General features: G+C 38.5%; 1 protein-coding gene across 1 annotated transcript in view; it reads right to left on the bottom strand.

Annotated features, from left to right (window-relative positions):
• Nucleotides 1-23,926, bottom strand: part of TBC1D32 (TBC1 domain family member 32) — a 101,058-nt gene that overhangs the window by 22,740 nt on the left and 54,392 nt on the right. Inside the window, exons 26-28 of the mRNA XM_058172800.1 lie at nt 18,822-18,915; nt 15,491-15,616; nt 10,045-10,128 (exon numbers count right to left, since the gene is read on the bottom strand). Coding sequence (XP_058028783.1) covers nt 10,045-10,128; nt 15,491-15,616; nt 18,822-18,915 — 304 coding nt within the window. The remainder of the gene's footprint in view (nt 1-10,044; nt 10,129-15,490; nt 15,617-18,821; nt 18,916-23,926) is intronic.

The raw sequence follows: 23,926 nt of genomic DNA, 5'->3' as shown, positions 1-23,926 counted from the left end.
TTTTTTCTTGAACAAAGGCTGGAGTACCTGCGAATTGTCAGACTAAAAAGTGGAACCATAAAGCAGAATACAGTACCCTACAGTAGCAACTCCCAAGCTGACTAATTCAAGAAAAGGATTTAAAGAGGAAGTCAATGGACCTAGTTAAAATGAAATAAAAATAATGCAAAACTGATATTAGTCCATTTAAAGGGGGAAAAAATGATGATTCTTTTTCGTTCCGTAAAATGATAGCTACCAAGATTTCAGAAATATTCTTAAGAATTTGTGCACAAGCATTTTAATAATAATTGTGCCTTTAAAAACAGCCCCTAATCCTCCTTAATTCTGAAATCATGAGCAGAGTAAGAAGGCATTCTGCCAGACTGACACGCATTGTAACATTTAGCTTCATTTTCTTTTTACAGTCAGAATTGACTTTTGCCTTTCATGCTATACAAACCTGATAAATATTTGCTCTAGTCAGATGTGTATACCAGGTGATGTTGATATCAATTCATTATTATTAATTCCTTGACTTGATTTACCCAAAGACATTTTTTTGGATATAGGGAGGATCTTCTTCTAAGTAAGGGAGCAGGGAAGGCTACTTGTCCTACACACTAAAACAGTTTATTAAATTTGATGAAATACTTTTGAACTAGACCTTGGCAGAATGGACCTGACTGTCTTGAAACTATGTTATTTATTAAACCACTCTTCAACCTTGGATATCACAGCAATATCTAAGAAACAAACCCAAAGTTCACTGGAATATAGTCCAATAAAAATGAAACCATGAAATATTTCTTTCTATTTTCTGCCTCAGGCAGAGACCGGTGTACCTGAAAAAAAAGGAAGAATGAAATATCCTTTCAAAACCTAGGAAATTTCAAAGCTCCCTATACTCTTGAAGAACAAATTCTCTCAGGCTCCAATTGGCTTCTTTGAAATGGAGGACAAATGATTTACTCTTTATAATCATATACCTACCATGGAGAATTAACAGAGAATTTACCAACGAGAATATTCCAGATATTCTTTTCCAAGCCTGATAGTAGTAAGCAAAAGATATAATGAGATTATCCCTTCTTCACATGATTTAAAGGAAGCCAACCTTCTCTCATTTGTGTCTACTCTGTCCGTATCTTACAGGAGGAGGTTAATGATCTGGATTTAGGAGATATAGTGAAAGAACCGTTGTCATGGTCAGATCATTTTCTCCTTCGCCTAGACTTTCGAACCGCTGCTCACCACCGCAGGGAGACGGAGCCGATGCGTTGGTTCCGTCCCAGGCGCCTGATGGACCCGGAGAGGTTCCTGACGGAGCTTGGGCCGTTTCCTGAGGATCTTACCCACGGCACGACTGAAGAACTAGTTGCGGCTTGGGAACGGGCCGCGGCTGGGGCTTTGGACCGTGTCGCGCCTTTGCGGCCTCTGACTCGGCGCAGATCTCAATTGGCTCCCTGGTTCTCCGGGGAGCTGAGAGAGATGAAACGCCGGAGAAGACGCCTAGAGAGTGTTTGGAGGTCCAGCCGTTCCGAGGCTGATCGGACACTAGTGAGGTCCTTTACTAGGACCTACCTAGTGGCAATGAGGGAGGCGAAACGTTCCTACGTTTCCACCCTCATTGCATCGGCAGATAACCGCCCGGCCGCCCTGTTTCGGGTGACCCGTTCCCTCCTTCAACAGGAGGGACGGGATGACCCCCTGCAGGGACGAGCTGAGGAGTTTAACGGTTATCTATACGATAAAATCGTTCAACCGTGATGGTTTGGATCATGATTGCGATGATTCAGCCGAGGCGGCAGAGACTCGTCTTGTTGAGGTTATTTGGGATGAGTTTGAGTCTGTGGCTCTCGAGGGGCGTGGACAGGTTGCTGGGGAGGTTGAATGCAACTACGTGTTTACTGGACCCGTGCCCTTCCTGGTTAGTACTGGCTGCTCAGGAAGTGACACGAGGCTGGCTCAGGGATTATAAATGCTTCTTTGGTTGAAGGGTTTTCCCACCGCCTTGAAGGAGGCGGTGGTGAGACCTCTCCTGAAGAAGCCTTCCTGGACCCAGCTATTTTGGGTAATTATCGTCCAGTCTCCAACCTTCGCTTTTAGCGAAGGTTGTAGAGAGTGTGGTTGCATGGCAGCTTCCCGGCACCTGGAGGAAGCTGTCTATCTAGACCCGTTCAGTCCGGCTTCCGACCCGGTTACAGCACGGAGGCGGCTTTGGTCGCGTTGGTAGATGACCTCTGGAGGGCCAGGGACAGGGTTGTTCCTCTGCCTTGGTCCTATTAGACCTCTCAGCGGCTTTTGATACCATCGACCATGGTATCTTGCTGCGCGGTTGGAGGGTTGGGAGTGGGAGGCACCGTTTATCGGTGGTTCTCCTCCTATCTCTCCGACCGGTCGCAGACGGTGTTGACAGGGGGCAGAGGTCGTCCTCGAGGTGCCTCACTTGTGGGGTACCGCGGGGTCGATTCTCTCGCCTACCCTGTTCAACATCTATATGAAACCGCTGGGTGAGGTCATCAGTGGTTTCGGGTGAGTTATCATCTGTGCGCTGATGATACTCAGCTGTACTTTTCCACCCGGACCACCCCAATGAAGCGGTCAAGTGCTGTCCCGGTGCCTGGAAGCCGTGCGGGTCTGGATGGGGAGAAACAGACTCAAGCTCAATCCCTCCAAGGCGGAGTGGCTGTGGATGCGGCACCCGGTACAGTCAGCTGCACCCGCAGCTGACTGTTGAAAGCAGTTAGTGGCCCCAAAGGAGGTGGTTCGCAACTTGGGTGTCCTCCTGGATGGTCGGCTGTCCTTTGATGAACATCTGGCGGCCGTCACCAGGGGGGCCTTTTACCAAGTTTGCTTGGTTCGCCAGTTCGTCCCTTCCTTGACCGGGATGCCTTATGCACGGTCACTCACGCTCTGGTTACGTCTCGGCTGGATTATTGCAATGCTCTCTACATGGGGCTGCCCTTGAGGTGCACCGGAGGCTACAGTTAGTCAGAATGCAGCTGCGCGGTGGTAGCAGGAGCCGTTCGTGGCTCCCATGTAACACCACTGCTCCGTAGTCTGCACTGGCTTCCTGTGGTCTTTCGGGTGCGCTTCAAGATTCTGGTTACCACCTTTAAAGCGCTCCATGGCTTAGGACCCGGTACTTACGAGACCGCCTGCTGCTACCTTATGCCTCCCACCGACCCGTACGCTCTCACAGAGAGGGCCTTCTCAGGGTGCCGTCCGCCAAACAATGTCGGCTGGCGGCCCCCAGGAGGAGGGGCTTCTCTGTGGGGGCACCAACACCCTTGTACGAACTCCCCTGGCTTCGTCAAGTGCCTGATCTTCGGACCTTTCGTCGTGAGCTTAAAACATATTTATTCATTCAAGCAGGACTGGCATAAATAGCTGTTTTAAATTGGGGTTTTAATAATATTTTAAATTTTTAAATGTTTTAATAATCGGCCACATAGTAATAGTTCTTTTTAAATTCTTTTAATTGTATATATTCCGTGTTTTATTTTGGCTGTACACCGCCCTGAGTCCTTCGGGAGAAGGGCGGTATAGAAATTTAATAAAATAAATAAAATAAAATAAATAAATAAATGCTGGAATACCAGGAACTTCTCTCATTGGTAAAGAAGCTCTATATCAGGGGTTTCCAACCTTGGCACCTTAAGACTTGTGGACTTCAACTCCCAGAATTCCACAGCCAGCCATGCTGCAATTCTGGGAGCTGAAGTCCACAAATCTTAGGTTGCAACGGTTGGACCCCTGCTCTACATTTTGATATAAAAGGAAGAAGTTTTCATATGCTAAGGATGTCCATTTTACAGTGTTGGAGACCTACTGCAACTATGATCTTCTTGACAAATTTTAGCTAGAGATGGATAGAGTGACATTTAATACACATTTTAAAATGCCCCAATTGGAACGTCCCTGATTATTACGGAGCTGAGAAACATTTAAGTCTTTAGGTTGTGCACATTTTCAAAGTCTGTAGCTTGGAGGGAAGAGAAAATGGCCTCGAAGGACAGGAGGAAGAGCTGTATTATGGTAAGAGTCGGATAAGTGGAACTTGAGTGCAGACCAAGTAAATAATTTGAGAAAATGACTCAGACAAGCCCATCCCTAGTTCACATTAAGATTAAGTGTGGGAGTGGCGAAGCATATTCAGACTTGCAAAATATTGTTACTAAAGCTATTACATTAAATGTATTTCTGCCCTGTATGGTATTAGTTTCTTAGTCTGATCTACCTTGTAGGGCTGACAGTAGTGCAGGATGCTCAAATATGATGTACACAGCTCATATCTTGAAGGAAATGACACTGTATTTTTATGCACAGTTTTACAAATACATTCTTACAATCTGATGAGCAAACTGTACCAAATGGATCATGTGAAATCAACACAGATCAACACACTTAGTTGTCCAGTACTTGTTTGAGTTCATCGTACAAGAACTTTTAAAATATTTTAAAATCCCTATCCATGACTGCAAGAGTAAGAAATGTAGACAGATTCACCATAGTATGTTCAGATTTTAATCCCAATCAACAAGGACCTCCTGATAGATCACATAATGTGAAATAATTAAAATGTAACATAAATTTTCAAATCCCATATGATCAGTATAAAGGACTTGTTGTAAAATCATATCTGAAGAATTAAAAATTACAAACTCTTTAACAATGGCTGGGAAATCTCAAAAAGGAAACAAAATAAGTCCCTGCACTTTTCTTGGGCAACATTTTTAAAAACGGTTGCCACTGTCTTCTTTCTAGGGCTAAGAAAGAATGACTGGCCCAAGGTTACCGAGCTGGGTTTTTGCCTCAGGTGGGACTAGAACACAAAGCATCTGGGTTTCTAGCCTGATGACAAATCTACTTTCCAACTAAAATGCTGCTCTGTAATTGGTATCTCTGTATTTTGATGATATTTACAGATGAACACTATTTTGGGAAAAGCTGAAGACATTTCACAACTTTGTAAAATTACTTTAAGTTATGCTTGATGCTTCAGATTTTATCACTTAAAATGAAAATAATATGAATGATCTACTCTAGATATAATTAAATAAGACATATTCAGCTCAAAGTACTAACATAGCATTAAGTTAGCCAGCATTAAAAAAAATCTCTCTTCAAAGTGAATCATAAATAAGTGTTCCTTTGACAAGAGTGTTTCAAGGATGGAAAAAAAGATTAACACCAAATGTGCAGATCTTTTCTTTAGAGGATGCTCTTAATCCTAACGAATCAAATAATAACCACACAAATGAAAATACTTGTAGAAGTCCACAAAAGAAAAAAAAAATTCTTTTAAAAACTAATTCCTAAGTGGGCAAATGCATTATATTTTTAAAGTATGTGATTATTGCTGAGTCTTGTAATAAAATGAAACCATAAACATGGAGTTTATCTGCTTATAAGCAATAGCAGTTTCATTTTCCTTGATACTGACTTGTGCCTCAAAGTTTTCTCAGAAAAAAAAGAGGCAATTACTTTAATGGTTCTCCCCAAAGCCTTGGTCTAAGAGGGAGGAGGCCTTTCTTCCACAAGACTGGGGCAGCTTTGAAAATGCTTTCACCAATTTCCACCAGTTGCAGAGCTGCATTCTATATTAGCTGAAATTTGAGTGATCTAATACAATATTCCAGTCATGAGGTAATAAAACCATGAATAACTGTTGCCAGGGACATCTCACGGCATTAAACAATTTCCATCCTTCTCATATGCCAATGGAGCATACAACAATAAATGACAGGCAAACAAGACATTCAGATATTCTTCGTTTGGAAGATTTATTTCCTAATTTCTTATTTTGCTGATGCTCATTCAGTCACTTCTAACTTTTTGTGACCTCATACACATACTCTAACCAGAGCTGTCGCTTTCTTACAAGCTCATACTTATATCAATATCTTCTACCTAAACGTAGCTTTGCTTGAAAAGTACACAATTTAATTTCAGTGCTCTCTTTCCAATGATGTCAATATGATGAATTCTCTTTTATCTTTTGTTAGATATCTGCTACTCAATTTCCATGCCAAACTCTATTTCCTGCATTGTTCTGTAGACTGAGACCAAATGTTCCTGTTATTCCAGTTGCTATTTTCCTTTCAGAGTGAGCAGTATTATAATTAGAAAGACATCTTTCTGTGTTATTACAAGTTGCCATAGAGCTATTCAAATTCTGCTTCCTCTGTTTCAATGGTTAGAACGTAATTTATTGCCTTGAACTCAAACTAGATTCATTCTGGGGGGCTGCACTTGAGCACTTTTTTGTTAATAAAGATGGCTCTCCCTCTTCTTCTATGATTTTGTGAAATCATAGCACAAAAGTCCTTTATACTGATTGTATGTGATTTTAAAATTTATGTGACATTTTAATTATTTCACATTATGTGATCTATCATGAGGTCCTTGTTGATTGGGATTAAAATCTGAATATAGTATGGTGAATATTTCTTACTCTTGTAGCCATGGGCAGGGATTTAAAAGATTTTAAAAGTTCTTGTACGATGAAACTCAAGCAAGTACTGGACAACTAAATACATTAATCTGTATTATTGCACAAGATCCATTTGGTATAGTTTGCTCATCAGAGTGTAAGAATGTATTTGTAAAACTATGCATAAAAATATAGTGTTGTTTTCTCCAAGATGTGAGCTGTGCACGTCATATTTGAGCATCCTCTTGTACTACTGTCAGCCCTATAAGAAAGATCAGAGTAAGAAACAAATGCATGAGAACTCTGCTATATTGTCTATTTCAATCCATTTTAGCTTGCCGAATCAGTCTTGATACTTCTGCTGTGACTTGAACAAGTTCCGGTCTTGTTACCTTAGTTTATGGTTCTGACATTCCATGAATCAATGCTCTACTTACCTCTGCAACCTCAAACTTTTTTTTCTCTCTCTCGGAATGTCAAGAGCTGGACATTCTTTTGGATTTAATCCAGCCGTATCATAAACGCTAGTGCTACTCATACATACAGGCTCTTTTTCAATTGCTTTCAACCTTGGGAGACCTTTCAACCTTGGGAGAAATCATGTTGGCCTTGACTTAATTTAGAATGCCCACTTGGCCCTTTTATAGAATAGCAGAATGTGTGGCCATTTCCCTCTTAGCTTTTCTGTAACATATTCATCATAGGTTTCTTCAGGGAATGTATACGGTCAACACTATAGCTCATGGTGTCACTGCAATGCACAAGCCCCTTTACCATTGCAGCGTAATGATCCATGAAGGAAACCACTTATTAAATATCATTTGATAAGGAATGAGAGAATGTGCCATCTCAAATAAATTGGTTAATCAAGTGTGAAACTGGTGTTCAAACCATATATTTCAAATGGAAATAGAGACCATAAAATTTAATGTTATCTCAGAGCCAAAAAAAGTAAAAATAATTCCACAATACAGAAAATTAGCACATCAATTCTAATATGCACAAACAGCAATAAGTAATAATACAGGGGAAACCTCAGTTTTAAGTATTAAGATTAAGATAGAAGGCATTATTACGTAACAAATTATTTACACTTGTTTATCAATACTACACACAACTGCAGAAGTAAAATTTAAGCAACATTATTTTTATAAGCATTAACATTTTATGAAACATAGTTAATATTGACATAACTTTTTTTCTTTATTGTTAAAGGTTTAAGTTATCTAACTCAACCTAGTTTCAATTCAATTCAATTTCTTGCTTAGTCATGGCAATTGGGTCTGGAATATCCATCACTGAGTGATGTGGCATCACTTAGCAATAGTAATCGCTTACCAGTGCTAAGTAGGAATCAAGGGTTCTTAAGTGAGGAAGTCCTGTGATTGGAACTTGCAGCTTTCTGCAGCTTTCAACAACCAAAGTCAATGGGGTAGGTGGTAGAAAAATTATAAGTCCTGGGGGGCTTGTAAGCAAGCTAGTGGGCAGATAAGTACTATGAAGTCCAGATGGGTGGGTGGGGTACTCCAGCACCATATGAATATGGGCAGGTGGAGTGCATTGACACAAGTATAAGTGAGCAGAAGATGAGATGCTACAGTACTACTTGAGAATGGCAAGCAGCGAAAGGCTACTGTGGCACTACACAAGTAGAAAGGTGTGTGCTATAGAACAGGGGTCTCCAACCTTGGCAACTTTAAGACTTGTGGACTTCAACTTCAAGTCCACAAGTCTTAAAGTTGCCAAGGTTGGAGACCCCTGCTATAGAATATATGTGAGGTGTTGCAAGCAGGTATATACTACAGAGTGCAAGATCCCTAAGATCTCCATAGCAGGCTCCTCTGGAGAAGAAGCAGTGCGAGTAACTTACAGGAGCAACTTGCAACCTTCTCTGCAGGCTTCCTTGTCGACTGCTTTTGGAAGCTGGCAGGGAAGATGATCCAGTGACTGTGGGACACTGCAAGTATTCTAAGTTGACAACCACTTAAATCACAATCACATGATAGTAGGGCTGCTGTGACAACCAGCAATCAGAAATGCCATTTGTTCAGCACCATTGCAACTTAGAACCATCAGTGAATGAATGGTTCTTAATCAAGAAATATCTACAATCTTTAGTCAGTACTACATAAAAACCACTGCACTCAATAATGTACTACTAATAATATAATATCTCTCTGTATGTGGTGTTGGTGTATGTTTATATGTATGTATACATCTCTCTGTGTGTGTGTCTATGTGTCTATAAAAATCAGCTAATGAGGAAGGTGTGCTCCAATTTACTTCTTCTTGCCACTCTAGCAAGACATGTAAAACCTCTAATAAGCATTCTGAAATAACAGAGTTCCACACCTGGGTTGTTCCTCCTTCATAATATCTTAATTTAAAACTGGCAGATAAAAATATTATAGCTTCACTAATTTCCCCAGTATCTCATATTCTAAGCTAGAAGCCAGTTGGATGCCACTTATGAAATAGAAAAAGGCAAAATATTCTCCCATATATACATAATACGACTTTCATTATCTGACACTAGGAGAGCTGCAAAGTCATACGCAGCTCAATGTTTTGTTTGGGCAGAATATAAAGGCAACTCATCCAAGTAATTTATACGTTTTCCCATGGTAACAAGCTGTATTCTCACTCAGTTAGATAGAAGAGTGCTCCTCCAGATCAATACTGGCAGGCAATCCTGAGTTAACTCTTTTTTTATTACCATTAAAAACTACAGTTATATAAATGTCAATATATGAGTTTATTATTCTCCTTCACTTTTAAAACTCTCACCAAAATTAATGTGATTTTTCCTGATTTGCACATTTTAATGGATTCAATTCCCGAGAGATTTCAGAACACCTGGATGAACAGTGTTATTTTAATTTTAACCACCCAAGGGTTTAGAAAGCCACTGCAATTTAAGATAATCAATTTCTCATTTCCAGAAACATGGTAACATAGAATATCAATGCACTGTCCTAAAACCCACTTCCATATCAGATTGATTCTATTCCCCAGAACGCTAAACACAAGTCTTCTCATGCTCCTTGTGTTAGCCAAGGTGTTTTATGTGCTTGGATATGAGTTCTGGCTGTACTATAATCTGCTGACATTGCAAATCTCAAATCTATCAAGTTTCTTTAAAAAATAGTAAGACATACTAAGATTTTTTTTACATTCCATCATTCTGTTTGGATTTCTCGTATCTGCTATTTCTTGTATTTTCAATAAACGATTTTTTATAATTTAATAGGAAAGAACAGACAGACATTTTGCAAGTATCTAATTAATAATTGTTTTAAAAAATTAGCTGAAATGTATTTTTTATGGTAACCTAAAAACTGAAGTTTTGGCTCAGGTCATATTACTCAAATGAAATTAACATTCAAAACAATAATCATTCTGTTAATATATATTTATATATTATGTTTGTATGCTATATTTTTGTTTTGGGGCCAAGAATTAAAAGCAGGCAAAGCAATATGGGTACTGTATAAATCAATGACATGAACCTAAGCCAGAAATGCTCTCTCCACAGCTCCATTTAGCTTCAAAAAAGAAGCTTGAACAGGAAAGTGTCTTTCTTTTAGTTCACTAATGCAGGCAGAATAATAATATTGGAAAATTACCTTCATACACTTTGCTGCTGAAATAATGTTCTGATGGTATTTCAAAGAGGTGCAACACAATTTTTTCAATTAATTCTGCCAAATCTGCAATAAGACAAAATGATTAAAGCAAGAGTACCATAAAATAAAATGCAGAACCAAAGCAACAACTAAATTAAAGCATATAAGGTGAGTAAAGCAATTTGAACAGCATGTTTATTCATACTTGCAGAGCAAAAACCATTCAAAACTTACCATCTAGTTTTGTATTCATAATATTCCCAATTTAAATTAAATTTTTAATGGCTTCACTGACAATCTATTCAGTGTAAACTGAAAGGGAAACATTTGTTATGCTTAGATTCTCTGAGGATTGCTTCAGAATATGTCAGACAGTTTTAGCATAAGGAAAATTAGCTGTAATTACATTCACTGTCTATGTTTGTCTACTGAGGAGAAAAGTTTGGCTTTCATTTTGATATAAAGGTCAGCACATTTCAGAGTTTGTGATAAAGAGCTCTAGATCAGCCATCCACATCAGCCATCCACATCTTTTGCATAAAAAGTCACTTTTCAGACAGAGTTGTTTGAATTGAGCAAGATTACCTCAAAGGGCAATAAATTCCATATGCATTTTTTGCATGAAGTAGTGTCTCTATGCTAAATGTTATAGGCAAAACAAACAAATGTATGTGCAGTGATATTTTATTTCAGTATAAGCAAGATCTTTTTATTTATATGGCTTTATTATGATTGTGGTACCAAAGGTTTGACAATTAGACTGATCATTGCTTATTCTTGAATCCAGGGATGTCAAACTCAAAGCCCATGGGGTACTTACATCTGTCCCATGGGGCCGCCCTGGAAACAGCAAAAGACTGGCCCACGGTGATTCTGCCAATGAAAAAGGGGCTCCCGAGCTCCATTTTCAGCTGCCACGGCTTCCTGCAACCTCTGCCAGTGAAAACGGAGCTCGGGAAGGCCAGTGAAAACAGGAGTTCGGCAGGACAGAAGCACCATGAGCCCTGCACATTGCAGTTTATCTAGTTTATCAGTTTACACAGTGAGTATCCATATGTTAAAAGACACAGATACTCATAACAGGCTCTGAAATGGAAGTCATGATTGTAGCCCATCCAGTTTTTGTACTTGTAAAGAAGGAAGCAAATAAGCATTTTCTGCAAATGCAGCAAAACAGGTTTTGGGAGATGGGAACATATCCAATCTGTCAAAAGATGGAAAGTAATCAAAATGGGCAAGTTCTGCAGTAGCTCATGCTTCCAGTGTTTTTCAAAAAGGAACTTCAGGCTGAGGAAATTAGCTTTAGACGTTATATTCTTAGACTTCGGTATGAGGTTACAAGGCAAACTGCCAGCAGCTCTTTTTCTAGTTACTGATGGTTCAGTATTGAAATATAACAATTGCTAGCTTTTGCTAATCTATTATTTCTATTTCTATATCTATTCTCACTGAATAATAGGAAAGCCAATCTAAGTATCAGATGGAGAAATAAATAATGTGCCTTACATAAGCTAATCTCACCTGATGTTGTAATGCATTCCCTAGTTTTATTGCTTCAGATAATTGAAGACACATTCCTGTTCCTGGTCTCTCTCAGGTGATTCTAAATTGAGGAATTAAAATGCCCCAATTAAAAAGATGGCCCTTGTCCTAAGTTATATCTATATTTCCAGGAGATGGATAAGTTATAGGATGGTTACTACAATCCTGAAATTCAATAGAACTTCTGCTTAAAATGTGAAAAATGGGAAACCAGTTTATATTAATTCTTTAAAAAATAATCATGTAAGTGGTTCTGGGAATGGACCATCAACCTTCCCTCCCACCCAAAAAAAGCTAACCTCCCAGATATATTATTAAGAAATACGAACAACACTGACAAACAACATATGGCAGTGATAGCAAACCTTTTTGCCATCGTGTGCTAGGATTGGGGAGGGGTGTGCCCACACCCATAATGCTTTGTGCCCTGCCCCCATGCATGTGTGCGCAACCCCCACTCCTGGAACACTATGGTATGGTAGGCCCGGGTTTTTTTGCTCTCCCCAGCCTCCAGAGCTTTCTAGGAGTCTGGGGAGGGCGAAAATGGCCTTCCAACGCCCTACCCCCCCAAGAGGCCCTCTGGAGGCCGAAAACGGCCTGTTTGCCAACTTCCAGTCCCACCGTTTTCGCCCTCCCCAGACTCCTAGAAAGGCTCGAGAGGCAGGGGAGAGCAAAAAACGGGCCTTCCGGTCCCACCGGAAGTTGGCAAATGGGCTGTTTTCAGCCTTTGGGGGGTGGGGAAGGCCATTTTTGCCCTCCCCAGACTCCTAGAAAGGCTCTGGAGGCTGGGGAGAGAGAAAAATGGGCCTTCCCACCACCCCCGAGGCCCTCCGAGGCAGGAAACAGCTTGTTTCCCTACTTCTGGTGGGCCCAGAATGCCTGAAAATCAGCTGCGTGCACCAGAGCTGAGCTTGCGTGTCCACCGATATGGCTACACATGCCAACTGTGGCATGCGTGCCATAGGTTCGCCATCACAGACATATGGCATTCAAATACAATATCCCAATAAAGTTGTCAGAGAACATTTCATTTTAGAAGCTAAATAATTTTCCTTAAGTTCACAATGTTTTTCTATGTAATCATATTATTTTCCAATTCGGTCTCGTAGGGGTTTGCAAGGCTTTTTTTCAAACAAAATTGAAAGAAGGCCTACATGAAGCAGTTCCTGAAAAAAGCTTTGGCAAGTACCATAGGAAAATGCTTGCCTTGTTCAACATATCCTTATCAAAGCTGGAACACACAATGCCTAGACAGACAATGCTTCTGGTTTGTATAGGTACATCTGCTTCAGGAGTAAGAACCTTGTTGCCACAACAGGGCATAATTTTTTTTCTCGAGGCAACTAAGTTACCTTGCACTAATCCAATATCTATACTAAAAGTGTAATCATTTGTAAACTGCTAGTCCTTTTTAAGCCTGTATGTACAGAATAAAAAGTTACTCAGAAATACTTAGCTGATTCTTTAAAGATGAAAATTTACACAACTTTTTTTCAGAATTATAACTTCCTTTCCAATGTTGCTTAAAGACTGGAGGGCTTTGCAGAGATCTCAATCAGAAGAGGGTGAACACCCATACAGCCCCTGTCAATTACTTCTTAATTCAAATATGACTTTTTCCAAGATTCTCTTGGCCTTCCTAAAGTGTCTCAAAACCTGGCTCTGCCAATTGGCTTAGGGCCCCAAAAGACACATTCCACACTGGAGGTAAGTTAAGTTAAGTTTACTTTATTGTCATTGCACCTCGTACATTGAAATTAAATGCCATCTTCAGTGTACATTATAACTATAAAAATAAAACACAAACACCCCACATCCTTCATATTCTATACAATTGAATTGAAAACCTGATATTGCATTTGTATTGCACTGTACAGTAGAATTCAATACAGTTACTGGTGCCCTGGGATAGAAGCTGTTTTTCCGCCTATTTGTCCTTGTTTTTATTATCCTGTACAGTCTGCCAGATGGTAAAAGTTCAAAAAAAGGATTCCGAGGATGAAATGGATCTAAGAATGTTTTGAACTTTCTTAAGGCAGCGGGAGGTATAAAGCTCTTCCAAAGAGGGGAGAGGGCAACCAGTGATCCTCTGCGCAATGATGTTAACCCTCTGGAGTGCTTTGCAATTGCCAAACCATACCCAGATGTAGTTTTAAATACTCTCTATGGTGCAGTGGTAGAAGGTCACCAGCAGTTTTGCATTCAGTTGTTGTTTCCTGAGAAATCTCAGGTAGTATAATCTCTGCTGGGTCCTTTTGACCAGTGCTGCAATGTGAGCGCCCCAGGTGAGGTCCTCTTTTATGATAACACCTAGAAACTTAAAACTGGCCACTTGCTCTACTCTGTCTCCCTTGTTAAGCAAGGGCTGGATGTTTGATCTATTGCTTCTGTAGTCCACTATAAGCTCCTTGGTCTTATTGGTGTTAAGGACCAAGTTATTGTAGTGGACCAAAAAAAAGTCCCACCTCCGCCCCATTGTGCATCAGTTCTTAATTTGCCCATTTTTTCTTAATTTTTAATGTTTAACATTTTTAACGTTTTAGTGTTTTATATTTTTGATTTTAGGATGTTGCAAATTTAAATAAATAAATATATTTATTATAGCAGTTTCAGAGGGGAGATGCTGGATCTCAGAGAAAAGTGCAACTGTTTTTAAAAATTTCTTACAAGTACTATATGCATGCCCATTGCTGGCTCTTAATCACATTTTGCCCTTCAAATCTGGATTTCTGCACAGTCCTCACATGCATTTATTTCTCAACTAGTATCTCTTTGTCATTTCTTTTAGTTGCTGCTGCGAGCAAAGAAATATATCATCCTTCACATTTTGATGTTAACAAGAGTAAATATCTTTAAACTGTTTTTGTTCGTCATCCCAGAAAAGTCATTTGGATAACTGATATGACCTACCGTATTTTAAACCCAATTCAGCTGATTTCCTTCCCTTTGCAAGTTAATTAATTTTAAAAACCAAGAGCTACAGTTTTTATATTTTTTTTATTAAGTAAATGTTTTTCCTGAAAGTGCTTACATATTTTTATATTCATCAAGCTACACTTGATTGACATTATTCAAGGCAAAGTGTAGGCTGGTGCTTATACTATGAACACACAAATTAGTGGTGTGCACACATAACATATTTTGAAAGCTACCCTAAGTACACTTTTAGAACTGCTAGACAAACAAGAGGATTAAAAATAGAAATATGCTATAATACAAACCTTACATTAAGGATATTTTTCTTATAGAATCAGAAACTGCACATGGAAGGGATACCATTCAAAACGATAACGGGTGCATCCAGTTTTGAGAAGTATAGGTTGGAGCCACACTCCCAAATTGGGTAAGGGCGGCTAAAAAGTAGGTGGGACTCACCCACAAAGATTTATCCCACATACATACTCAATCTCCCCAATGTATATGTATACATATATACTCATACACTGGTTCAAAGGATGATAAGAAAGAGCAAAGAGTAAAAGAACAGGCCAAAGTATGAAAGGAAACAAAAAAGAACAAGGTAGTGAATAAGGGATGGGGCAAACCAAGGAACAGGGCACAAAACATGGCAAGGAAAGGACAGGACAGGAAAATACAACAGAGTGTGAGAGGAGCAGAAGGAGAAAGAAGAGGAAATAGCTCCTGGGAGTGAAAGAAGGCAGTAGTAGGCTGAAGGGTCAGGTGTGAAGTCCAGCCCAAAGCAAAATTGAGAGGTGGTAGATATGTAAGAGATAGGGACTGTGTGTGCAAAGTTGTCTTGGAGGGTCTTTCAACTGCCAGGTTTTGCATTTTTGTTTTTACATTTTTTTACATTTTCTTTTTTAATGTTTAATTCCTGTCAGTCTCCTTGAATATTTACCTGAAAAGAGCATTTGTATATAAATAAACAAAGAAATAGACTTACTGGCTCCACTTACGACATCTGGTTTCTTTTGCATCATTTCACAAAATTGCCTTTGAACATTTTCAAGCCATCCCGCCTGTTTATTTGGGTTTTTTAATACAGATAAAAGTTTGCTAACATCGTCATCTGAAACAAAGTTGAAAATACCATTGCAATTCTGAAAGTGGTAAAAAGGTCTCTTGTATAGTTAAAGTACATAAATAACAAACTTGTTTTTTTACCTTTTTTTAAAGACTATTTTGTGGGGCCGCATTACTACCTGTCCAGGGCTATAAGTTGGATACACCTAATTTAAAGTTTGCTAATAATGCCAAAAATAACAGAAAAGGATCCTTTGGACTTGTGCAGAAAAAGAGGAAAGTTAAAGTAAGAATTAGTCCACTGTTGAAGAAGATGGCAAGATGGTGACAGGCAACAGGGAGAAGGCTGCACTGCCTAATTCCCATCTTGCATCTGGTGATGACAGCACATTGCAATGGTGATGTCATAACCAGAAGTCAAGTTCAATGCTGGTATGACTGGTAGAATATCTTCTATCGAAAGCATCAAAGTCAGTGTGTTTAATTCAGAAGTAAGAAACTCAAACTCTTTTCACATGACGTTCAAAAAAGCGGTCCAATTTTAGCAACTACATGTAGATGAAAAAGAAGTTACTGTATATTCTGTACAAATATTTACTCCAAGACCTTGATATAATACTTAGTCACTATGAAATCACTAAGTCGCCAAAGAATAAAATATTTCCTCATGGAAGTGAGCATTGAGTCTATGACAAATATATGCTAAATTTACTCAGGGGATCATAATTGGGATTTCAGAGTTAGCCATTTGTTCCCTTTAATTATTCAGAGAGATATGATAGATTTTCTAGGTAATGTTACAATATTTACAATTAGGGTTATTCAGTTAGTTGCAATATAGCGTGTCCTTATCGGTCACTTTACACAGACTTTACACAGGGCTGTATATATACATAATGGCTGCTCTCCAGAAACTCAACCTGCATTCATAATAGCAGAAGCTTCACTGGCTGAATGAAACTGGATAAGATGCTTTACTGCAAACAAGAACATGCTTATACTTACCTGCCTATCTACATATCAATCATATCCCTTTCCTATAACTCTTTCGAATCAATGGATCTATGGCCATCCTTTACTGTGAGACTGGCAGATACTTGCTCATTGTTTACACAATACTTCTGTCCAGCTCAGATACTCACCAGCTTCAGCCCATGCACTTTCTATGTACAGGGGTACATCTCATATTACTCAACTCAGATATCACTCCCTAGTTTCTTTTTCCATCCCAGATTTTTTTTTTAGCATTCTGTAGTTATTGGGAAATTTTATTCCTTGTTTAATTTGGGCTACTTTTGAGATGTATTCCCTCCCAAGGCTGATTCTACTTATACAAAAGGTTCCTCTAAGTGATCGTTTAGCTTCCTTAGGGCCTATTTTAGCTGCAGTCTGGATGAAAAGCCGTCACCTTATACTGTATTTCACTGATAGATGTCATAACCCACTATGGGAGTCATTATAAAGGCTATCTAGAATAGAATAGAATAGAATAGAATAGAATAGAATAGAATAGAATAGAATAGAATAGAATAGAATAGAATTTATTGGCCAAGTGTCTTTGGACACACAAGGAATTTGTCTTGGTGCATATGCTCTCAGTGTACATAAAAGGAAAGATACCTTTATCAAGGTACAACATTTAACATTTACAACACAAATGATGGTCGTAGGGCATAATTTAACACTTAATGATAAGCAACAAAAGTTACAGTCATACAGTCATAAGTGGAAAGAGATTGGTGATGGGAACGATGAGAAGATTAATAGTAGTGTAGATTTAGTAAATAGTTTGACAGTGTTGAGGGAATTATTTGTTTAGCAGAGTGATGGCCTTCAGGAAAAAAACTGTTCTTGTATCCATCCATCCATCCATCCATCCATCCATCTTCACAATCTCTAGTCTGACAAAATATTTACATAGCTGCTTCCAAATATCAAGTAACTAAAATGCTATCCACATAGTTACAAATCTGATAAACACTGAGGGAGGAAAGCAAGGCATTTCAACACAGCATGCTGCTAATTCATGCATATTTGGAAGGTGAAGACTTCTGGATACATTTAAATGAGTAAAATGTAGCAGGTGAGGGATTTTTAAGTTTGTTTTTACATTTATACTATCTGAGATGGTTTATTTACAAGGGCACAATTACCCCCCCTTTCAATGTATGTTATATTAATTATAAATTAACCTATTTTAAAACTATGTCCTTTGAGAGGTTTGGAATTAAAAGTCTGTTTAGCAAGCTATTATTTAGAAATTAATCTATATTGGGTTCCCAGTGATCAAGATTTTTTTTCTCATCTGTACTGACAAGATTTGTGCTACAGCTTGCTTATTTCTACCTTTATCTAATATCAGATTACCAATACCCCATTTCAAATGGACCTTTCCAAACAAAATAATAACTTGCAAATGAGGATAACCCTCTTTATTAAACAAAAGTTATTTGTTTTTTTCTATTCTAATAGTTTATATTTAAACTATTCTAATCGTTTATATTAGTTTTTACTTTTGTTTTTAAAATTTTCAATAAAATCGTATTTTAAAAAGGTCTGCGGTGTTCATAATAAATTCAGAGAAAAATAGCAAAGTTATCTCCTCTTGATCCAGTGCTTATTAATGTACATAAGTATGAACCACGGCGTTATACCTAAAGGATAATTATATTTCAAACTAAAACAAAAGTATAATAGGTACAGATAACTTAATTCTGATCTTCTCCAGGGAATATATACTACCCTTGGAACAGTAATCAAGTGAAGGAAAATTCCTTGCTTTGCAGAGTTAAGAAAGAAAATATTTTATGTATTTGTTCTATTTGAAAAACCTTACATGCTTAGAATCTATGAACTGAATGCAGTGCCTGTCTGGACAAGTATCCCCACATGTTCTGCTTCCTTCCTCTCAAATCATGCTTGGTACGATTGCTATATCTGTGATAGTGGATAATTCAACAGTAAACAGAATCACGCTGCATCTCAATGACAACATACAAGCCAAAAGATGACAGAAAATATAATGAATCCAACAACCTTCTACTACCTCATAAACAATGTGTATATTTCATCTCAATACAGGAATTTCCCCTAAAGAGAGGTTTCAATGTGTAAAAAAAATTAAGTTGTAAAGATCGCTGAACTACCGAATAGCTACAGAGAATATACTGTAGTTAACACATGAAATTGCAGCCTCATTAAACAATGCATACTTGATACTTTTTGTAGTACATCATAAAACCACAATGTACCTTTCCTTGAATGGTTTTTTCTAGGAAATTCAGCAAGATAGCATGCTGGCAAGGGATATGATGAAAACATTGGCCAAGGATATGGATCATCACCCTAAGGAAGAGCACAGTGAAAAAGAAAGTTATGTTATATAATTTGTTCAACTCACTTAATTGAATTAAGCGTTCGGTGAATAACAAAGAATCCGTATCTTAATTCCAGCATACTATTCTTGGTGCTACACTTTAATTTTATTATTAAAAAGCATATCACTCCTAATTTTATACATTGAGTTGACTGGCAGAAGTAGACTGACTACGTTGGTCTATTAAAAAAACAACAATCCATAGATAATTATGAAAGATAATAGAGGGTTACGCAAAACAAACACTAGATAATGGAGGTATTACAAGTCAGTGCTTTACAGATATAATTACCGTATATACTCGAGTATAAGCCGAGTTTTTCAGCACATTTTTTGTGCTGAAAAACGTCCCCTCGGCTTATACTCGGGTCTATACGGCTTATACTCGAGTTTTGTTTTTTTTTTAAGCCCCTCGGCTTATACTCGAGTATATACGGCTTATACTCGAGTTTTTTTTTCTTCTTTTTTTCACATTTTACCGGACTGAAGCCCTGCCGGTGCAGTGAGGGGGCGGGGCGGGGGAGCCGCCAGCCTTCTCAGCTGAGGGAGGAGGTTTCAACCGGTAGGTGCCTCATTTCCCACCCTCGGCTTATACTCGAGTCCCCAGTTTACCCCAGTTTTTGGGGTAAAATTGGGGACCTCGGCTTATACTCGGATCGGCTTATATTCGAGTATATACGGTAATATGTGAAATAGCAAGACACTCGTTATCCATATTGCATCTCTATGATGTCAGTCAGTTATACTCTTTAAAGTGATGTTTATTATTTATGTATTATTTAGGTTCTTTAAAGTGATGTTGATCCACCATAGAAAGGATAGGATGGAAGACCCAGTAAGAGCATCTTGTTATTGTTTGGCTGATAAGTTTGGTGAATAAAATCACTCACATTAGCTCCAAGCTAAACAGGGTGGATAGTAGCTGATGACATGACAAGAGTTGTCATCTTTAGGTGTTACCTGGAGGTTTCCTGATATTTGTGTCATGAGAAAGTGGACAACATTCTAGTTTACTATCTGGGGACTTGAACCTTGATCTTTCTGGCTAGTTAAATGGCCAGTGATGAAGCAAGAATTTGTACCCAGGCTACAAGAAACACTTCTCTTCAGGAATTACAAATGCCTAGGTGGCATCTACCCCCGACGAGAATAGTCAGAATGTTCAAGAATAAATCCAAAAAATGTTGGAAATGTCATCAGATACTGGGCTCATATTACCATATGTGGTGGACATGCGTAGAAGCAAAAAGATACTGGACCAAAATCCACACGTAGTTGGAAAAAATGATAAAAAAGCACATAGACTTTAAACCAGAGTTCTTTTTATTGGGGATTATACCTGAAACATACAATAGAGAATTGAGATATTTGATTGTGAATGTAGTAACAGCGGCTAGAATTGTGTTTGCTAAAAATTGGAAAAATGAGAAAACACCAACGCAAGATGGAGTTATTAAGAAAATAATGGAATGTGCTAAAATGAGCAAATTGACATTTGAAATTAGAGAACAGGAAGATAAACAACATTATAAGATATGGGGCTTATTTTATCAATGGTTAGATAAAAAATATGGTAATGAAGATTGGTAGAGATCTTTACAATATAAAAATTGTAGAAATATACAAAATATAATATAAAGATGTATGATTATTGGATTGATTTAGGATGATGAAATGAATGATACAAATATAAATTAACTTAAAATTCAGAACATTTTGTATGAAATGAGGGAAGAAACACCCATAGTTAAATAAATGATTAATGAGGATATATACTAGATTTACAAAATGTGAAATAGATAAACTATAAACTATGAATATGGTGAAAATGCACAAAAGATTTGTAACCAACCGACACACCGTCTGTAATTGTAATTGAAGATGATGTTATGTTTTTTATGTATGTCTGTTTAAAAATAAAAAACTTTTTTAAAAAAAGGAATTACAAATGCCAGTGATCTTTTAAAAGCTATTATTTTACCCCCTCCTTAACTACCGTATGTATCCTAAATCCTTTAGCACTGGACAACGATAATCCTATTTTCAACCTTCCCTTTCAGAGAAAATGCCTGAGAAAGTGGTGGAGTGACAACTACAATTGAATTCCTGCAATTTACTTTACATGGGTGACCATTCAGAAACTTCAACTGGTGAAACATGCAGCAGCCCTTGGGTTTATGGGAAAGTTTCACTACTGCCATAATACTGTTATGGGAGCTGCATTGGCTATCAAGGTGCCGGTCTATAAAATCTTACGTGGCTCAGGGCTTAGCTATCGCCAAGATTCCTTTTCCCAGACGGTTCCTCCTCCATCCCATCAGAGTGCATAGACAATGCCTGTTCAAGGTCCCCTACTTATCATGACGTCAATGAAGGCCTCACAGAAACAGAGTTCTCTTTCAGAAGGCCTTCGTTTGAGGCAGCAAACCTTGTGAAACAAGGGTGGCTCTGTTTTCATGGCCTTCTGAAGGCTGATCAACTTTTGGCTGTTCCAAGGTTTCTTCAGAGACTGAAGAAATCTTGCTGCTGCTAAAAATGGATGGATGTTGCAATGTTTAAAGTTTATAATGTACAGGTAGTCCTCAACTTACGACCATAATTGAGCCAAAATTTATGTTGCTAAGTGAGAAATTTGATATGTGGGCTTTGCCCCATTTTACAACTTTTCTCACCACATTTGTTAAGTGAATCATTGCAGTTAAATTAGTAACAAGGTTGTTAAGTGAATCTGGTTTCCCCATTGACTTTGCTTGTCAGAAGGTCGCAAAAGGGGGTCATGTGATTCCGGGACACTGCAACCGTCATAAATGTGAGTCAGTTGTCAAGCATCCAAATGTAAATCACATGAGCATGTGGATGCTGCAACGGTCATAAGTGTGAAAAATGGTCATAAGTATTTTTCAATGATGTCGTAACTTCAAACAGTCACTAAATAAACTGTTGTAAGTCGAGGACTATCTGCATATGGTTATTTATTATAAGTACTGTATTGGTATAATGTTCATATTGTCTTTTCCAGATTGAAACAGTCTATCAATTCTATAGCTAATTAATTAAAATTAAATACAGAGTTAATCAAAATAAATGAAGTGGAGTAATTTTTTAAAAAATGCATGCATGTCGAGCAGGGGTGTCAAACTCAATTTCATTGAGGGTCACATCAGGGTTGTGTTGGGGCCAGGTGGGTGTAGCCATGGTGGGCATATCCAGCTCTACGTCATTCATGTCAGGGGCACATGTGGAAGCCCGATTTATTATTTATTTATTTATTTATTTATTTAATTCGATTTTTATACCGCCCTTCTCCCGAAGGACTCAGGGCGGTGTACAGCCAATTTTAAAACAGTACAATATACAATTAAAACAAAGATTTAAAAAACATATTCCATAAATGGCCAGATTTTAAAATAATTAAATTTAAAACCCTTAAAATTCATAAAATAGTAACCCCAGTTAAAAATTATTTAAAAATTTAAGCCAGTCCCGCTTGAATAAATAAGTGCGTTTTCAGCTCACGGCGAAAAGTCCGAAGGTCAGGTAATCGACGCAAGCCAGGGGGAAGTTCATTCCAAAGGGTAGGAGCTCCAACAGAGAAGGCTCTTCCCCTGGGGGCCGCCAGCCCAAGTGCTCTGCCAGCGAAAACAGAGCTCATCAAGGCCACCTGCAGCCCTCCCGAGCTCAGTTTTTGCTGGCAGAGGCACCATAGACTGGTCCTCCGTTGTTTCCAGAGTGGCCCCACAGGCCCCTGGGACTTGAGTTTGACAACCCTGATATAGAGGGATTACTTAGAGTAGTGGTAGCTCAGCTTTGCTATAGATTCTCAACAGTTGGGGTCTTCAACCTTCGGAGTTTAATATTTTGTACGTATTTGGGGAATAAATTTTAACACCGAGTAAGCAATGCATATCTGGGGCATAAACTCAGAAGTTATGAGAAGAATAGAATAGAATAGAATAGAATAGAATAGAATAGAATAGAATAGAATAGAATTTTATTGGCCAAGTGTGATTGGACACTTGGAATTTGTGGAATTTGTCTTGGTGCATATGCTCTCAGTGTACATAAAAGATACGTTCATCAAGGTACAACATTTACAACACAATTGATGATCAATATATCAATATAAATCATAAGGATTGCCAGCAACAAGTTATAGTCATACAGTCATAAGTGGGAAGAGATTGGTGATGGGAACTATGAAACGATTAATAGTAGTGCAGATTCAGTAAATAGTCTGACAGTGTTGAGGGAATTATTTGTTTAGCAGAGTGATGGCCTTCGGGAAAAAACTGTTCTTGTGTCTAGTTGTTCTGGTGTGCAGTGCTCTATAGCGTCGTTTTGAGGGTAGGAGTTGAAACAGTTTATGTCCAGGATGCGAGGGATCTGCAAATATTTTCACGGCCCTCTTCTTGATTCGTGCAGTATACAGGTCCTCAATGGAAGGCAGGTTGGTAGCAATTATTTTTTCTGCAGTTCTAATTATCCTCTGAAGTCTGTGTTTTTCTTGTTGGGTTGCAGAACCGAACCAGACAGTTATAGAGGTGCAAATGACAGACTCAATAATTCCTCTGTAGAATTGGATCAGCAGCTCCTTGGGCAGTTTGAGCTTACTGAGTTGGCGCAGAAAGAACATTCTTTGTTGTCCTTTTTTAATGATGTTTTTGATGTGAGCTGTCCATTTGAGATCTTGCGATATGATAGAACCCAGAAATTTGAAGGTTTCTACTGTTGATACTGTGTTGTCAAGTATTGTGAGAGGTGGAAGTATGGAAGGGTTTTTCCTAAAGTCTACCACCATTTCTACGGTTTTGAGTGTGTTCAGTTCCAGATTGTTTTGGTTGCACCACAAGGCTAGTCGTTCGACCTCTCGTCTATATGCGGATTCGTCATTGTTTCGAATGAGACCAATCACTGTTGTGTCATCTGCGAACTTCAGTAGCTTAACAGATGGATCATTGGAGATGCAGTCATTGGTATACA

Source organism: Ahaetulla prasina, chromosome 1 (genome assembly GCF_028640845.1).
Source record: "Ahaetulla prasina isolate Xishuangbanna chromosome 1, ASM2864084v1, whole genome shotgun sequence".
Classification (NCBI taxonomy): domain Eukaryota; kingdom Metazoa; phylum Chordata; class Lepidosauria; order Squamata; family Colubridae; genus Ahaetulla; species Ahaetulla prasina.
This window is presented reverse-complemented; position numbering and strand designations above follow the sequence as displayed.